Source organism: Xenia sp. Carnegie-2017, unplaced genomic scaffold, assembly GCF_021976095.1.
Source record: "Xenia sp. Carnegie-2017 unplaced genomic scaffold, XeniaSp_v1 HiC_scaffold_22, whole genome shotgun sequence".
In the NCBI taxonomy this organism is placed as follows: domain Eukaryota; kingdom Metazoa; phylum Cnidaria; class Anthozoa; order Malacalcyonacea; family Xeniidae; genus Xenia; species Xenia sp. Carnegie-2017.
Genome location: NW_025813485.1, coordinates 10,755,329 through 10,775,547, shown reverse-complemented (window position 1 = coordinate 10,775,547; position 20,219 = coordinate 10,755,329). Strand labels below are relative to the sequence as shown.

The following is a 20,219-nucleotide window of genomic DNA, read 5'->3' as shown; positions in this document are numbered from 1 at the left end:
TCTTTGCAATACATCCACCACGAAAGCAACCATCCTCCAAGCATTACAAAGAACATACCCGATACCATTAACAAACGCCTTTCATCCTTATCATCCGACGGAGCATCATTCGACCAAGCAATTCCTCCATACCAAAGAGCACTTGACGAAAATGGATATCATTACACACTGAAATATGACCCGAACGCTACTACGAAACGGAAAAACAGACTTAGAAATAACATACTCTGGTACAACCCACCATACAGCAAGAACGTCAGCACAAACATCGGCTACAAATTTATTTCACTAATTGACAAGCACTTTCCCATAGACCACAAACTCAGAAAACTATTCAACCGCAACACAATTAAATTAAGTTACAGCTGCATGAACAATATGCAACATATTATTAATAACCATAACAAACGCATATTGAGAGGACCTGACAATACTAATGACACCATCAATGACAAAAATATACAAACTAAAACATGCAACTGCCGACAAAAACAAAACTGCCCACTTAACGGAAACTGCCTACAATCATCTGTCATCTACCAAGCAACTGTTAAACGTTTGGACACCAACACAACTGAGACCTACATCGGACTTACAGAAAACGAATTTAAGACTCGACATAGGAACCACACTGCCTCAGCAAACACATGTGGACACTAAAAGACAACAACATCGCTCACGATATCTCATGGAACATCATCACTCACAGCAAACCGTACACCAGCGCCAACAAAAGATGCAACCTATGCCTGAAAGAAAAATTCTTTATCACCTACCAACCACAACTATCATCACTCAACAAACGTGACGAACTTATCTCCTCTTGTCGCCATAGACACAAGACACTTTTATCCAATTTGTAACCATACACTCAACATATTATGTAATTCTATCTTAATTTTTTACCCTAACTTCCTTTGTATATATAATCTAGCACATGCTTTTGTATTCATTTAATATTATCCCCTGAAGAGTGAGAAATCACGAAACAGGCTTGTCGGGATGAAATTGTAGTTTTTGTCTATTTTCTTCTTATTATCATATATATATATATATATATATATATATTGATAAGAAGAAGTAAAGACCACACCATTATAAAACACGCAAGAAAATCACTTCTTTTCCACCAAAACAAAACATGGACCAAACGCAACGCTATCAACAGGTTTTATGTAACCATGGGCAGCTATGATGGAGGGGAAATTTGCGAGCTTGTAGGGCTATTTTTACTCGACCAACTACAGCACCGGTACGGGAACAACGTCGGCTCATACCGTGACGATGGCCTTGCAGTAAGTTATTTATATATATTAACGTCGCCCACAAACCTACACAAAAACTCAAATCATGTTTCGCCAAACATAAAGACAAAACAACAATTCATGATACAACTGACGCGATCTACATGATACCATGTAAAGACTGTTCAAAGCAATACATAGGACAAACATCTAAGAAAATTGAAACAAGACTCACAGAACACAAAAACGCCATAAAACGACGAGATCCGAACTCACTACCGGCAGAACATACCAACGGAAACAACCACACATTCGACTGGACAGAAACTAAAGTACTCGGACGCGCACAGACTAAAAACGCAAGCGAATTTAAAGAAGCTTGGTACAGTAAAGACAACGACACAATAAACAGACATATCGACATACCCATCATATACTCACAACTAAAGAAAAAGGACAAAAAAACTACAAACAACACCAAAATTAAAACACTACACTCTAATATTATTAACACCAATCATATTAACATCAATCATATAAACAATACACCAAAACCCATGGCAACGCATTTCACCCCATCCAATCACATTAATCCACCCACTAAACCAATTAGACGCTCTAAACGTCTCCAAGCTAAGAGCACGTGTAAATAAATATCCTCATTCTGATGAAGGCTCGAAGCAGCGAGTCGAAAGCTCAATAAAAATCACTTAAAATCCGGAGAAACTTTTATCTTTTATGTATATATATATATATATGTATTGAAAAATAAAAGTTTATAACTGATTTTTATTGAGTTTCCGACTCAGTGCTTCGAGCTTTCTTCAGAGTAGGAAGTTGCAAGTTATTTACGATGTTTTTAGCTTGTATAAAGCCAGATAAAGGGGAGGCATGAAGATGTTTGTAGATAGCGGAGTTTTTGTCTGTGTGAGTGTGTTCCTTTATGCTGGTGGTCGTTGGCGAGAAGTTTCACCAATATAACGGAAATTTACATCCGCACATGACAATTGATAATCATCCATAGATTTATATGTTTCAGAAAATGGACCTTTAAATGAAAAGAGAGATTTTATCATTGAAATTGTCAAAATAAGTTTGATCATAATGTCAGTACAGTTGCGTTTAATGATTTTTGTTAGTCAGACATATGTGAGTTTAATGATCTGTGTGAGTTTTGCGTTGAGTGTGCCGTGAGTAATCACCTATGTATAGGGTGTTTTACAAATAACGTTTATTATCATGCATGGACGTAGGAAGAAGGGTGGGGGCATAAAGTTAAGGAGCATTTACCTGGTGAAAAGGTATTTGATTTTGAGACGTATTTTTATGCTGTTGAAAATACCATGCTAATGACATATAGCAACTGCATCATAGCTCTTTATCGTTAAAAATTTGACCTTAATCTGCGTTAACTTTCTTTACATGATCTTCTGCAAATGTCTTATTGCACAAATCGAATCTGTTATTTGCTTGTTGATCTCCATAAAAATATTATTGTACTTTTCTGTGACGGACATGATGATTATAAGGAATCAAATGCAGTGTTTTACCGGAAAAGCTGTTCCTTTTTTCTTAATCAGTTTTATTTCACTCTGAAGCTAATGCTGATCTCTGAATATTTTCTGCTAACTCAGAGCTAGGTTTATTGACGTTGTGTGATTAAACTCTATGGCAAGGCTTACAAAAAGCCAGGGTGTTATACCTGATGAACACAACTGGCTACACCAAGGACCAAAATCAGGGCTGTAGTACTATCAACAATGGGAGAGAGGAGGCTCATATTCATACATGCACTAAATTGTCCCAGGGAAGTAATCTTTATTTATACATCGTAATTGAAAGGGATTTTGATAACTTTTGGGGTTTTAATTTTTTTGACTTAGCTATGTCATTAATAATTACTTTAAAAAGTGAACTAAATAACAATTTAAAAATTATTTCTTATACACAAACGGCTTGAAGTGCGGTCAGTTATTTACACTGCAGCAGTAAAATTTATATTTACACATAGTACAACCTAACAAAAAAGTAAGATAAGTTTTGTGGACATGTGCTTCATTATGTAAATTTATAATTATATAAAACCTTAGGTCAATGACATACCAATCTACAGTAAGATTTTAGTAAGGCTTCTTTAGTCTATGCAACGATTAATTTGATTTCAGAGGGAGTACATCGGCCACAATGACCCCCACAAGCTCCTGTAAAGATGTTTTTTGTTGAATTCATGTTGGAGTTGTAGATTCTTTTAGCACATTCAGGATACGAATAATGTGTATAAGGTATTGTCTCAGATAAGATGAAGCCTGTTCTTGTTAGGTTTATGCTGAAAGCTCCTAAGCGATTTGCACCACAACTTGGACGTTTGCAGTCACCTGCACTGCCATATGTGTGAAAGACACCATGTATGTTGCTGGTGGCATATTTAAAGTCGTTGAGATCTACACTTAAGTTTTGAAGGTGGACTCGGATCTGAATAAAACAAAGACAGAATTTTCTAATGTTCACGAGTTGCTCATTAATTAAGAAATCGATTTGAAAACATTAATTTCATTATATACCGTTGACAATTTTTTGTTCTCTTAGCTTAATAAATCATTGTCATGAAAATGTTTTCTAAATGCAACATCACCGACACTTTTCTTCAAAATACACAAAATTTTTAACAGTTAGTGAGTAATTTCAAAAAGAAACGCGCAAAAACATAAAACTCAACTTAAATATATCAATTTATCTAAGATATTTCATTAATTAATACTGTGATGGATTGGGAATTGAAGTCATTCGCTATGTAGACCACTTGCTTTCTATTTTATAGCACATTGTATTATTATATATTTATATAATTTATGTTGCATACTTCTAAACAATTTTAATACTCCAAAATTATGTCGATGTGCCCTCTGATGTTTTTCTATGCAAAATTTCGACATGAGTTTATGCTATAACCGAAGAACGTTGATTTGAAATTTGTGAAGTCCACTGCTTCCTATTCGACAGCAAAAAACACATAAAGGTAAATAAAAGTTTTATTACTAACGTGCACTTTAGACATGTAATAAGATTGATTAATTTTCTTATGGTTGCAATAATTGAAAATTTCAACTCTTTGGAAGTATTAACTATCCGGCATTTTTGACAACAATTTGTGTTACAACCAATCAATTTTGTTAAAGTTGTTTGGTACTCTTAAAGTTCTCGTCGCTTAAATCACTCAAACATATTACTACCAATCTACAATGTTTGAATTGACTGCTATAGCAAGTTAAAACGAAGTCGTTTATAGAGACTTTTAGCCATTTACTTTCCATTTGGTAATTCTTCTGTATTCCATACTCTATTTTATGGAAAGTGTTACTTCCGGCAAAATGGCGCCTCTATTGACTCAGAAACATTTTTGCCGGTCCATTATTTTCCCGTAATCGACCATGGTTCAAAACACGTAATTTTACAGTCAAATGTAAACAAACTTTGTTAAAGCAAACAGCAAACGCAAGAAAAAACCGAAGCAAAAAACCATTTGCGAATGTCAGTCGAATGAAAAGCACTCCGAAACAGTTCAATAATCCAGACGATACAATTTGAAACAATTTCTTTTTTACTGACAAAAACTAGAAAAGTGAGAGTCAATCCGTACAAAACAGCAAAGACGAGAAAGAAAACAAGTTTCGTTTCAGGTCAAATAATGCCATATAATAAACCATTTAATAACCTCACTTTCTCGGTCTTTACTGAAAAATATGGGACCGTCTTTTTGTACAAACCTCGCTCTACGGGTTCGGTCTGTACAAAACAACTTCAGTCCGATATTTTTCCGTTAAGACCTCGAGCTCGGTTATTAAGGGGTTAGTAACATTATCAATATATCATCATACTGTAAAATATATTTAATATTTTATCTACAAAAATTTACCTTTGCAAATTTAGTTTCCTCTAACCTATGTCCTTCCATGTGATTGTAATATTTTGCGTAGTTTGTTTCTTTGTTCAGTGTTATATACTCTTTTGGTTTGTCGGTATCCATGTCTGAACAGTAAATTTTGACTGGAGTTTTCAGATTGCTTGTGAGATACAAATTGTATTCACCATTTTCATTGATTCCACTTTCTTGAACTTCTTTACAATTACAGACTACATTTAAAAGGAAATAAAACATGAGATATTTAAAAATTTTACGTACGTTAACTTGTGCTAAACAAGAATATCACTGATCGATGTTTTAAACTTGGGAAGACAACATTTTGTGATAAAACATCTATTTTACTATTTACAATAAAATTATGCATCTTTATAATAATGAAAATAAGGTTTCACTCTTATGACGTTAAATATCGCTAAAATTCAAATTTTGTTTTCACCTACTCATGCCAATATTTGTCTTATTCTTGTTCAATATTCCACTTTCGGCTTTCGGTATTCATAATTTTGAATTAGACATTCAGGCTTTTTAAATATTCAAACCATTATTGCTAACTTTTATTTATTCAACATTCAACTTTTCTTCACACGACATTCAACTTATTTTATTACAAATTCAACTTTCGCGATATCCAACCACATTCCAACAACAAAGTTGCAACGCAGACGCATATACAAGTGACTTTATCTTGATCATAAGTGTTTAGGAGGGTGTTGTCCAAAACACTTCTGGCTGGCAAGAATAGTATAAGCTGTTTAAGCTCTGTATAGACAATCGATTCCGAGTTGGGCTGTCATCATCTATTCCTTCAAGCATTCTGCTAACCTTTTAAATCGGGGTAATATTTGTGTCGTCCATGTCCAATTTAATTGCCATTGTTTTTTTGTCTAATTTCGAGATTACACGAGATTACACATCGCCAACAATCGTATTGTTGGCGATTTTAATTTCAAAAGAAATCAGCAGAGGCAGAGCAGAATATATGAATATTCGTCCTCCTCCCCAATTAGAGTTCCAGTTTTGCCCCGGATCGGATGAGCTCTTTTTACATATATTTACATTTTCAAACACCTTAGAGGCAAGTTCATTATTAAAAGCTGATTTCATTCAGTGCAAATTGTCGCGCGATCGACTTTTTGAGATCACTTCCTTTTCAATTGTAAGCTTTCAACCAGAACAGTTTCACACTGCTCCACGCAATTCAAAAGAAAATGATCGCAAAAAGTCAATCGCGCGACAATTTACTCTAATTGGAAATCAGCCTTAAAACTATATTCTTTACAAATACCAACCATTAATGTTGTTCTAAAGTTATTTTGAATCAAAAATTAAGGAGTTATATAATTAATATTAAAGAATCTGTATCCTTCATTGCATATGAATAGTCCCCAGAATTTCATAAACGTCAATTGCGCATTAACACAATAATAAAGTTATTCATAAAGTTGTCTTCTAAATTGCAATGACAAAGAAAACTCGCTCGTGTATGCGCTTGTTGAAAGTCAAATAGAAAAAGTTGAATGTTGAATAAAAAAAGTTAAATGTCGAGTAAAGAAAAGTTGAATGTTTCAATGCAAATGTAATGTTTCAAAAGTTGAATGTTCCAAAAGTTTGAATGTTTAATTCAAAAACAAGAACGTCAAATGCCAAAATGGGTAATATTAAACACGAATAAGACAAATATCGTAGCAGATTTTGTGTGATTTATGTTATTAAGTACTGAAAACTGAAAGTTATAAAAAGTATAAATTCATGGCAAAGGCTCATTAAAAGTGCTACGCCATCTAAAAAATATAAAAAGTATCTTGTATTATAACCCATCAAACTATTATATACAATCTGTAATAGCCACCTTGATAACTTACAATAAATGAATGTATTCTGCAGTATGTGTGAAATTTAAACATTGAAAATTATAAGTCTCGCTGTAACTTGCTTCAAGTTTGTGATGCTCAAATTGCATTTAAAACATCTCATACATATACTCTTTAGTTTGCAGTAGAATTTGGTGAATATTAAAGTTGCCCCATCAAGTTACACGCTTTCAACAACACTATCAATACGTCGCTTATTAAGTTTTTTACTATGCGTAAATGCTGCTTTGCATTTTATCTCTATTGACGTTTTGTATTTATTTTGCATTTATAATATCCACCAAAAGCTTTATATCCGCAACAAAGTAGATGATGAACAATGATTATCAATAGTATTGGGAAGAGGAATAAAATGCCTTGCATTCATTTGTTGCTTGTCCAGCAATGGAATCGTTTGGTCATAATTTTTCCAATTTTGATAATAAAAAAGGGACTTTGCAAATTCTACATCAGAGCACACGGTAATGAAATGCTGCTAAGGATGATGAAGAAATTTACCGAAAAATACATTGCAGACACTAAGACTTTGACAGGAGAAATGATTTTTCAAAAACTAAATCAATAAAGAGGTTTTCTTTGTTAGTAAGTTGTGATCCTTTTACAAGTTGCTACACTGCTTGTTTCATCGGGCTCAAATAAAGTAACTAATGATCTTCGTTACATTGCTACAATAACCCTACCATCCATGTTCTTGTAACATCCACATTTAAATGCTACATTTTAATTTCATACATTTGATGCTTGACTACAATATTATTGTAGTCATGCATCAAATATATGAATTTAAAATGTCTTCTACAAAATTAGAACAAGTTTATAGTCAAACCTCTCAGGTTTATTGTTTTGCAAGCTGCAGATCAAGTAATTTGATATGTTATCCAATCTATATTTTGCTTTAGATAGATGAAATTCTATTGTTAACTTATCCTAAAATAAAACTGGCATCCATTTTATAAAAAAGAACCCATAAAACTTAAAAAAGGTTTTCTGAAACTTTGTGTGGAGAAAGATTAATTTTATCGTCATAAAACAGTTTGCCGTAAGGTCATTTGAGTAACAAATAATTGGAACTCATTGATGTTTTGCATACAATTTTGATAGAAAGTCGTTTTCTTTAATGCATTTTTGTCGTTCTACTCAATAACTATGCAGTTGGTTGCATTAAAAGAAAAATGGCATCTACAAATATCTTCAATCAGACATTTTTGCATCAGTGGAAGATACATCAGGAAAAAATTTGATAAACCTCTTGGAAAACTATCCAAATGTTAATGAAAGTTTCAATAGTTTAACTGGCGCTGTAGCAAGATCTTAACAAATCGCTCAAAAATTGAAAAAAATGGGAAAAAATTACGAGTTATAAAGAGCTAATAATGTCATTGATATTTGTTGGACGTGTGGTCGCATATGAAATTTACCTTTTCCTTACCACTAACTTTTTTAAGGATCTGTTTGTATGTAAATGAGATCAATGTGTTAGGACTTGTAACACACAGATAATTAATGCTTGTTAGTTGTTACGCCTCCTAACTATACAAAAAGCTATTATTAATACTACAAAGAACATAACCTTCACTAAAAAAAAAACCCGACACACAACTTACTTTCCTCGACGTCCTACTGACCAGAACAGATGATGGTGCACTAAACACACAAGTATACTACAAAACTACCCACACAGACCAAATACTCGATTTTAACAGCAGTCATCCAACACAACACAAAATAAGCTGCATACGAACACTTTTTAACAGAATCAACACCCATTATAACACCGAAGAAGCTAAGAAAACAGAACGCAACTACTTTTACTTCACATTTATAACAAAACAATTGCCCTAGAAAATTTATAAACAAAACTATAAACAGAATACAAAAACAAAACACAAACCAATAAAAGTAACAAAAAACCAGACGAAACAGTAAAAACCACCATATTACCATACATAAACGAAACATCAGAAATGACTGCCAGACTTCTTCGACCATTCAATATTAATGTAGCCCACAAACTTGCACAAAAACTCAAATCATACTTCACTACACATGACAAAACAGCATTCAACTAGGCAACAAATACGTACCAAATAATAAGATCCTTGAGATGTCTCCACTCAAAAAATTATTCAGGTCACTCCATTGAATTACAGGTTTATTTGCACCAATAGTACAGTTGTCGTTGAACCATTGCATTGTACACGATGTGTCACGTGTCACGTCTAGTTGCCATAAATTTAAACAGCTTATTTTACCAACAAATGACATTTTGGGATCAAAAATTGCTTCCTCGCATTCCAGTTTTTGACCAATAGCAACAACGCCACCACCACGTATTAATGGTAATGAATGATTGCCTAAAGTAATGTTCCAAACATTTTTTCCATCAAAGAAAATTTTCTTTCTCGTCTGACCTATTACGATGGCTATATGATGCCAAAGACGATCGTTGATTGGTGGAATATCAAGGTTTCTGTACAACAAAAGACATAACTAAAATAAACTAAAATGATTATTGACAAAACTGAAGAAAATTTTATCAGTGAGAAACAAATAAAAATATTTTCAAATTCCCTAACGTTTCAATAAGTTTGTAAAACCAGGTAAAACATAATTTTTAAAACCCCCAATAAGAGCGCTGTCCTAACGTTATTGCTGACAGGGTTATTTCCGAATTCAAAAAGTGTCAACAACGAATGCGTGCTATTGTACAACTAAAACATGAGACAACAGACTTTTTTCAGTATAAGGAGCAAAACATCTTTTGTAAAATTGAGCAAATATCATGAGTATCTACTATCTAGGTACTAGTTTTTTCCACCCTGTAAAGTTTGACAACAGTTTGAACCTATCTATCAAATGGAACACTTGGATTTAGTTTTATCAAATGAATTATGTATCAAACACAGAAGTTTCGATATAACAATGGTTTATTCTTCAAAACTCGCAATAAACAGTTTCTCTCAACGCAGCAACACGTTATCGGACTTCTTCAGCCCAAAACAAAAAAAATTAACGGGTATGATTCAAATATTTCATCAGAAACTCTTATAAATGAAGCAAAGTGGCTCGAAAGTATTTTGAAAACGAAACTCAATTATGAAGACACAATAAAAGTACGTATTTCGCTGGAGCCCACATGAAGGCGTTCTGCGTATGTTATTGTCAAGCATAGGGTGTACCAAAAACATTGCAATTCGACGTTTTGCTTTCGACGTTTGGAATTTCCATGACGTGGGATTAATTGATCCCAAGAAGACATAAACGCGATTGAAATAAGTTCCGTGCTAGAAATTTGCGACGTACAGTAGCCGCAATCGTTGTATTATTGTTTTCAAGTGTGTTTTTAAAGGTCTTTGAGGACCAGTGACTGCCGAATTGTGCAAATTGTAAACGTCGGCTGATTTCAAAGATGAGCAGGTTTTTTATAAACAACCTGTAGAAGGAGAAGAAATTTGTTGAAATCCAGCTTCATATAATTTTTGAATAACAATTCATAAATTGTTGTGTGTCTATACGACATAACAAGAAACTCCCGAGCAATAAAGTAGTATTTCACATTCTATTATTATTATTAGTTATTACTATTGATTATTCAAATTTGTTGCAATGGTCAAACTAAACATGAATACTTGCGTTTATATTATTTCTTAATTCGGCTTATATTGGGTTAGCGTGAAACTTCAACATTTTGGCGTGAAAAAAGTTATTTTGAAACCTTCGGCGTGGTGTTTACACGGAATGCACCCTGGGTTATCTGCCAAAGCGAATCACGCGAAAGTCGAATTCAATAATTCTTTGATTATATAAATAAAATGTGAAATCTTTCAAATTATTTGTATATAATATACATGAAAAAATTTCTCAATTCTGTTGACTTCAGCGTACGTACATTTCAGCCGGCTAGTTATTAATATCGACCGGCTCGTATATTTCAATTCCGTCGGATATTACTTTTCACAACACCATACCTTCCGCACACGCAGTTATAACAAGGTATCTACTTTTACCAGTGCTGTTATTTTCATCCAGAAACATCTTGCAAACGGCGAACTGTTAACTACTTCGCTAGCGCGCTAAAGAAAATTTACTTAAAACTTACGCCAGCCGTTGTAATTGCTTTGTTTACAATAATTTAACTTTCCCGCTTTTGAAATGTTTTAATTTGATTGGCTCTTACATCATTTCTTTGCTTGACTAACCAATCAGGAGCGCATTTTTCAAAAAGAAATTGCAGTGTATTTCTTTTCTTTGCCCTGTGTTTCACATTTTTCACTGGTATTTACGATAAATTGCACTGCTCTTAACCAATCAGAATTGAGAAATTTTTTCATGTATATTATTAGAAGAGAAATAAGCACTGGTGTTTCGCTTTTTTGAACTGGTATTTAGGAAAAATTGCACTGCTCTTTACCAATCAGAATTGAGAAATTTTTTCATGTATATAATTATGTACAGAAGCCATAAAGCTCTCCGTACTCCGACATAAAATAATTTTGAATTTGAATGAAGATATGATCTTCGCACTTTGCTGGACAATTTAAGCAATTGTCTCACAAACCTGAAAAATTTATGAGACAATTGCTTAAATTGTCCAGCAAAGTGCGAAGATCATATCTTCATTCAATTTCAAAACACCGCACTGCATATAACAATCTTATAAAATAATTTTGCCGTATAAAGTCTCATTAAAAATTTTTTGACTGACAGTTTAACCTTTTCCGTGTTTTTTTTTATTGAGCCATTTTTTTTGCTCAACAATTGAAAAATCTCGAGCAAGATTCCGGCATAGCTACTTTTTGTGTTGTTATGGTTGTCACAATAATATTTACTTCACCTAAAAGTATGTTCAATGTTTTGTAGGTGGAAAAACCAATGGCTCTTATTCAATCACAATAAATATTACAGCTTTATTATATAAAATTTGCAAGATTGCTTTTTCGGCATACAACACCTAACAGAGTATGCACGACTAAATTTGTTTCGCTATAGTCATAAAATACATTCTTATATCCCAGAGAGAAATATACTCACAAGAGCAAATCATTCTTCTTTAAAAGTAAAATAAAAAGAGTCTTGTTAACTTAAAATTATCCTTGTGTATAAAGCACAAAAATGTACGAAAATCTTACACATGGATCTGTAACTAGTTATAAATATGGAATAAAAAGGAGTTTTTCTTACGAAATATCGAACGATTTGATGGTGATGATCATCTGTCCTCTTTTAAATCCAACAAAAAATTCATCAGGACTATTTTTCACAGCATAAGACAGCAATGCCATTCCATGAGTAGTGTTTGTACTTATCCAAAACATCAATGTCATTTCTGATATATCAGATATCACATTATCCATAAGAATTACGTTCTCAACATCAGCTTCGGAGAAGAGCAAACTGTGACTTTTTTTAAGCGCTTTAAAGACGTAAAAGGGAATTTAGTTAAAGTTAAGTTGTTATATTTCCAAATCTGTGTGTAAAAGTAGAGAGCGCAAAAACTTACGTAATTGGAGCTTGCAGCTTTTGTTATACATCTATAGAAACAATACATAGCTACAAGACAGAAAATTACACGAGAAAATGCAAAAGCCTTTCATAGAAATTTTTGTAGCATTTTTAGTGGTAGCGATATTTATAAATTTTTGCCGTCGTATTTTGCGTAATTTGGGGGTGATTTAAGATCGTGACTAAAACACCACACGAGTACATACGAGTACATTCGACTGACATACGAGTATATACGACTGACATACGACTGAAGGTATTAATAATAAAGGTATTTTATTCGCACATTCATTTGTATGTTTCAGTTGCACTGTGCTACGTATATGTGTCATATCATGCGTACGATTTATGATTACTTTTAATGTTTTTAAAGTTTAGCTGATGTAATTCAGTCTTTGAACTGCAAAATCAGTATCTTAAATACTTAAATAAATTATTTATAATTTTAAAAGGGGCTGGATATATGAGCTAATGTGCAATCTGATTGATTCCTTACGAAACTAGAAGTTGCTATCACAAGGCGGGAGTGCTGCCCCGACCACTTGTCTGGAAAAAATTGCACGGTTCAGACCGTTGTCACAGCCATTGAAACCACCTCCGTGTACAGCATTCTAGTTGGTTTCATACATACGTTATGATTGAGTGATTAGAATGGTAGGCAAAGAAATTTTTCATGCGTGTCTCTTTAACTTTTAACTTTGCGTTGGCAAGGTTTATTTCGCCATGTTTAGAGCTCTCTTTCTATCTGAAGGCCGGTTTACACGTTCCAATTTGTGAGATCCGATTGTTTCGGTTCCGTCTTTTGATTGCTTGTTCAGACGGTCAGATAGTTTTGTTGATATTTAGATACGTTTAGATATTAATAATCTTGAGAGCAGCCATTTGTGTTGTCCAGTAATTTACCAATATATTTGCGTACTTTTCTTCTTGTTTCTAAGTCTTTTTCAAATACAAATTATTTGGCTAGTCGGTTTCCTCTGATCTTGTCGGTCCTAGAACCTCTTTTTTAGATTGATGGATCCGACTGTCGGAGACTAACTTTATATGTGCTCACATAATCCGTTTTTAGGATCCAACAAAATCAGATCGAGTGAACGGGCCTTAATCAAACGTGCCATACCTTATTTCGAATACATGCAAATAGAGGCATGCGTTCTGAAAGTCGACGGTTGATTTCCGGCAAAAATAGCTCCCGTGCTTTACATCTTATTTCATTTCACATTTCAAATAATTTTAAAGATAAATTCATTACAATTTCGAAAGAAATCAATTTTTTGATTGCATGTTTATATCTCCAACAAATTTGTCTTTAACATACTTTTTGATTAAAAGTGTGATACTTTGTTTACTCAACCGATCAAGCGAACGCATATTTACAAACGTAGAAACGGACAATATTATAAAACTGTAGTTTTTTTTCCATTATTTCCTTTATAACATTTTGATAGAACCTTATTTCCGATTTCTGTGCGACTGCGATAAAATGATGTATAGTTATCGTAAAGAGCAAACGTTTCATCGTATTCATAATTCATATTTCATGGTTGAACTCACACCATGCGTTTAAGTTATTTTTGACGTTTTGCTAAATCCACACCGATATTTCATAACAGCTTGAACGAAAATTAATTTCATGTTTACACAACATTTTTCTCACCGTGTAACCAAAGAGCGCAAGATAAAAAATGTGAACCGAGCTGGCTAAATACGGCACGGTGAATCATTTCATGTGTTTTTCGCCAAACGAGATATGTATAATTGATGTCGGTGATCACTCGATTTTAGTATCTACTGTATTACGTTGTTTAGGCCGCATATCTATTCGGATTCCAGACATTTAGAATCAAATAGAAACTTACAGAAGTTACGAAAGGTTCTACCTTATTGTGATTGTGCGCTCCCCCTCATTCCGAAAAAATCCGCCCCGGAATTGTTAACAGACAGACAGACACAAATCGAGATTTCACCAATATATAGGTCGCGTGGGGGAATGGGTCGAGTCATGTCAAGAATAGTGTGCTGCCACGCATCGGCGTGGAAGCAACTACCTCATATTTCTTTGGTAGAATAAATAAAATGAATCCAACATTTGAGGAGTAAATCCACATCAATTAATTAAATTACAAGCACAACTAATTGTTATTTTTGTCCAAGATTTTTAACTTATTAATATATTAATATAAGATTACAAATAGTGTACACGTGCGCTAATAGTTCTCAGAATGACTGCTCAATATTTTTTGTACGGGAGTTTACTTTATGGCAACTCCAGCGCAAGACTACCGTTGTTGATGCATTTAAACCGTTTGATACATTAAGACATTGCGCACAACGGACACCAAATTTAACTGAAACATACAAATGAATGTGCGAATAAAATACCTTTTCAGCAGGGGCGGATCTAGGATTTTTCAAACATCAGTCATTAAACGTCCGAGGCGCTCCGCACCTGGGGGGTCTGAGGTATTCTCCCCTGAGAAATTTTGAATTTCTGAGCCTTGAAAATGCTATTTTCAGCGTTTTAGAGCAATACAAAATGTATTTTTTGGGTATCGTTTTAGCGTAAAAACAACACATTTTGCTTACGTTCTTTTCAAAAAAAAATATGAAGTGAACAATACTTGAATGTTTTGCCAAATATTTAGGCTCATTATCATGCCAAATATATGGCTCATTAGCATGTCTAGGAACGTAAAATTTATTTTAAAATAATGCATTCAAAAACAGATATAGTCTTTAAAAATTTCTACCAAGTTGTCAGGCATAGAACCCCCTAGAGACCCCCATTCAAACCTCTATGTAATGAGTTAAGTTAGAAATTTGGTACTACAAGTGACATTTCATAGATATAGAAAAGCTCAGACTTCAAACCATGCAAGTTTATTGTAACCTTTTACCCATCTCTACATCAGTGCCAGCAAGTTCACCTTTTGAGAAAAAACTCAAAATTTTTTTCTGCCAAAGATTAAGCAAAAATTATCAGAGTGAAAATTTGCAGTTAAGGACAGCTTAATGCCATAAATGCTTATTAGGCATTTCACTGGACTATTATCTTCTGCAAGGTGTGCTATATAGCAATCACTAGTAGCATTGTATTTGCAAATACAAACAGAATGTAACCAACATGTCTTTAATTATATAATTACATGTGTCATGCTTACTGGTTATGATAAATATCTTTTCATATGATCAAAGCTCGTTTAAATGTACATCTGAAATAATTTAGTTTAGAAATTATAATGATCATCAGAAAAATTACCTAGTGATCATGAAAAATACTTTGCTGTTTTGCCAAATTTCATAGACTCCTTTATCAGTCGAATCAGTCAAGCCACCCCGCTTATCTGTTGGTTATTCCAGGTCAATTAAAATTCAACTGATCTGGTTACCAACGAGATATTCATTGGATTAGTCATTAGTTTTCAATAATAAATAAAGCTGGATTTTTATCACGAAGTAATTGCGATAATAAAGTAAGAATAATTAATGAGTTTTTTATTCATATGAATAGGTAATTTTTGAATTTCAAACATCAGTCGCGCGACGGATTTGACATACTCTAGATCCGCCCCTGCTTTTCAGCATTTAAATTTATCAAATGGTTACCCCAGAGTCAAGACAAATACAAGCAAAAGTGAATGCAAATATCAATGTATTATTGAAGAAATTGTGCTATTCTACTTTGTCCCTAGTATATAGTCATATGTCAGTCATATGTACTCGCACCAGTCGTATGTATTTGTATGTACTCGTATGTCACACGTATCTACTCGTATGTACTCGCATGTACTCGTGTGGTGTTTTAGTCACGACCGTAATTTAAATCTAATGATTTTTTGAATTACGAAAAATTATTTTTTTAAATTCGTTCTTACCTTGACTGGCGAATTAAAGAAAATATAATCATAAAATCGGTTTTCTTTTAAGTTGCTTGAATTGCTATCGTTGTAGACGCTATGTAACATTTCACAAAGACTCCAACGTCCTTGGCTGATTTTTCTTCTGTGGTTTATGGACAAACAACACGGCTCTTTAAAGCAGTATACGATGCATTCAATTTCATTTTGTACTTTAATTTTCTGAAATTTCTCACCATGCAGTCTCAGACCTAAAGAGAGAAAATGGCATGTCAATGGAATCTTATTTAAAGCTAAAAAAGCCTTTGTGCATAGCAATATATGATGTAGTGCATCGCAAGCCCTACGATGAACTGAGCACAATTTCCTTCAAGTATTATTAAATTAATTCGTCACCTTTGTAAGAAGAGTCGTAGCAAAAATTGAAGCATTTGCTCTGATTGAAAATTCTAAAACACCAAATTATGGTAAATGTTAAATTCAATAGATTTTTAGCACGCAGCATTTTGATGCATTTCTAATCAAAATTTAAGTATTTTAAAAGAGTATCTCGAATTTATCAGATAATTAGTTAAAACTCAGAAATAACCAATCAGCATCCATGTATATTGTCATGCATAAACATTAATGCATGTTTGCAATAAGGTCTTTATTTCCACTTATAGAAGTATAAAATATTGTTTTTGCACAGAGTATATTCTAACGTCAAAAACTTTGATTTTCATTTACTTGATTTTTATACTTATTGAGTTTTATTTAAATTTTGGCAACTTTATGTATGTATATATTTAACACTTTAACAGTAGGAGCAGGTGCACACGCTCTCCAGCAGGTTGTTAACACGCAAAGTCCATTCACAATTTTTATTTATGAGCCAAAATTAGAGCAAATTTTGTCAGCTGTTACTTAAACGCAGCATTACTATCAATAACTACAAAATCTTTTCAATGGGAAAATGTATCGCTGTTGTTTATAAGTACCCACAAGAAAGATTTCCAAATTAAAATACAATAACTATCAATAACTATTAACATGAATGTATTGCTGTAGTTGACGACTATCATTTCCTGTGCAAAACCGCTTATTTGATATCATTAACGTGCTTCATTATTTTCAATAAAAATCTTGATAACTTTACTTACAGACGTGATGAAGGAAAGTTCGTAGAGAACATTTTTTGGAGAGATGGATGGGGCTATCGACCGCTGAAATATCTGGCTGGTGCAAAAATATTATCTTCCTAGCCTCCTTGCTATGCAATACTTGCTGACTTGCTGTTACAAAAGCGTAGAAGTGTGGTCTTCTGAAAGAATGATATTAGGCAAAATCTAAAATTAATATTCAATACATGATTTTTTCACAATGATCTTGCCAAAAAACTGCGTGTGAGATATAAAGGAGAGAAAATGAATACTCGGCATTTAAGCAAAGAGAAGAGCTGCCCTAAGTCAAATGTCAAATATTGACAAATTTTGGACGAGTTATTCTTGAATATGTGCAGTAAATGGAGATCTTTCTCAGCTTTGTAACTGCAAAGATAACGTTTTTCCAGAACAATAAAAAGATATGGCATTATATATATGGCATTATATATATGCCATTATACGTTTGTCGACCTTGACTCCAAAGCTGCCGGTGGTGGCTTTGTACAAACAAGTCGTGCATTCTCACGAACATTTAAATGAACGCCAAATGGCGATTGAGAGGTACTCCACAGGTAACTCCATAACGACTAAGTACCCTTTAAGTGTCATGTTTTCCTTTAATATTGCTCAATAATCCATACTGCTCACACTTTTGATATTTAATTTAATATCTTGTACGTAAATATCTTGCTGTATATTTGAAAATTCATTGTAATGTTTCAAACTGTTTATTTGAGGATAAAAATAACACAAAAACATGCGTAAAATGTACTCACGATGTTGAGGAAAGGTTGCTCAGAGTTCATACAGTAAGCCAATAAATTTGAGTAACTTTACTAAAAATTACGAGTCATTATTACTCAAAAATAGAGTTCAGGTTTCTCAAGTTAAATGCACCCATATTTACTACAAATATTGAATAAATTATTAATTTACTAAAAAATACAAGCTGAAACTACTCCAAAATCAGTTCTACATGCAGTGTTAAAATAATATGCGTAATTTTATAGTAAAAAGTACTGGCAGCTTGAACGCCAGAGAATCTACTGTAAAAATTACCGACACTAAATTTTTTTTGTGTTTTTAAAGTAATGTAGATAACTGAGTTACGTAATTAATCAAATACACCAAATAAAATAAGCAGAAAATAGTTTTCTTTTCAAATAGCTTTCCCCCATTATGTTCATGTGCTCTAAGTAAAAGTTAATACACAAAAAGTAACACCATATATAAATGTTATATGCAATCCAAACAATGGTCAAAAATCTTTATCTATGTCATGTATAATAGTATATTATAATATTATATTTATATTATATTTAATATAATGATTGTTAGAATAACCCATCTTGTTTTGACCACTTCTTAATCAAACAAATAAATTAGTTTGTTTCATTTTCGATATCTGATTTAATATAATAAATTTTTTTCTTTTAAATGTGAATCAAGAGGGAACTAATTGTAAATTAAAAGGCGTTATTGTCTTTGAACATTGTAAGAAGCCAAAGTAAATCAATTAAAGTGTTAGTGGTGAGCCTTTGATTTTTTTAAGTTCATGGACACTTATTAAAATAAACTATAGGTAGTAGCTTAAACAATTTTCATTATTCGAGTATTGAAATTTATGGCCTACAAAACGGTGAAATAAAAATAATATGACTAAATCATCGAGCATCTGATTGGATATACGATATTTTTCACTAGTGAAAAATACATATCAACTTTTAACGCCAATGGTAGACAGCATTAAAATTAAAGAAAGCAAAATCAATCGTTTTTATTTTATTTAGGATATATCAATGGCTTTGGAATTTGCCAAGACACTATCCGTAAGCAAATTCAATATAAATGTAAGGAAAATGATGAAAAAACTGCAGGACCTTGGATTTCTTTTGTAATTTCCATTGTCAAAACATTAGTTTCGAAGCATGGGAAAAATTCCCATAAAATGAGTAAATGCATTGAAAATAAACTACCCAACTCAAGAAATCAAGTAGGATACACTGACTGACAAACATGATTTACTGAAAAGTTTAGATAGTCTTGAAGGGAAATGAAAAAACACAGCTACACTTATTCATTTAGACACTAAAAAAAATACTTTTCCATAGAGATTCAAATGTACACATAAAATATAATAATAAGCCACTTAAATATAATGAAAACGAAGCAATAGAGCGCCCATTATACATTAAAAAATATAGATAAGATGAATATAACATTTTTAAATGAAAAACTAAAACAAATCAATAAATTTTTAAAAAAATAAAACGCCATAAATAGTTCTCCAAGAGTAATAACACCTAACATACAAAAAGGAATATACGCCCCTCTCCCAATTACCAAGGTTTAGCGACGACTCTGCCAAGGCACATTCATCATCGTATATCAATTTTGTATAACGCTCTCTCAAGCTAATTAAATCAATAGATTTGAATGCGAAACAAATTGCCATTCATGAAATACCTGAAATTAGCATACATATCTATAGTTGTAGTCACTGGTATAGGCATTTATAAGGCAGTGCCATATATAGCTCAATTTCCATTCATACAGTCACTTGTGCTTGCATTGTTGTAGCCATTGGTATTGACATTCATAAAGTCAATACGAATATCATCAAGTCTTTTTTAATATTTCTTAAATTTATAATTACATATATTTCATTTTCATTGCTA

The 20,219-nt window shown here is 32.8% G+C and overlaps 1 protein-coding gene across 1 annotated transcript; it reads right to left on the bottom strand.

Moving 5' to 3' along the window:
• Nucleotides 1-3,045: 3,045 nt before the first annotated feature.
• LOC124447297 (A disintegrin and metalloproteinase with thrombospondin motifs 20-like) lies at nt 3,046-12,564 on the bottom strand. The gene is made up of 5 exons (XM_046998204.1): nt 12,538-12,564; nt 12,219-12,450; nt 9,122-9,507; nt 5,158-5,375; nt 3,046-3,716 (listed from the first exon to the last, which is right to left on the bottom strand). The coding sequence occupies exons 2-5, from the start codon at nt 12,389-12,391 to the stop codon at nt 3,384-3,386; spliced, it is 1,110 nt and encodes a 369-aa protein (XP_046854160.1). The 5' UTR covers nt 12,392-12,450; nt 12,538-12,564; the 3' UTR covers nt 3,046-3,383.
• Nucleotides 12,565-20,219: the final 7,655 nt, after the last annotated feature.

Coding starts and splice junctions, on each gene's coding strand:
- LOC124447297 (XM_046998204.1), bottom strand. CDS start 12,391: ATGGATAATGTGATATCTGATATATCAGAAATGACATTGATGTTTTGG. Junction 9,508..12,218: donor ATCAAATCGTTCGATATTTC/GTAAGAAAAACT, acceptor TTTGTTGTACAG/AAACCTTGATATTCCACCAA. Junction 3,717..5,157: donor AGGAAACTAAATTTGCAAAG/GTAAATTTTTGT, acceptor TGTTTTATTCAG/ATCCGAGTCCACCTTCAAAA.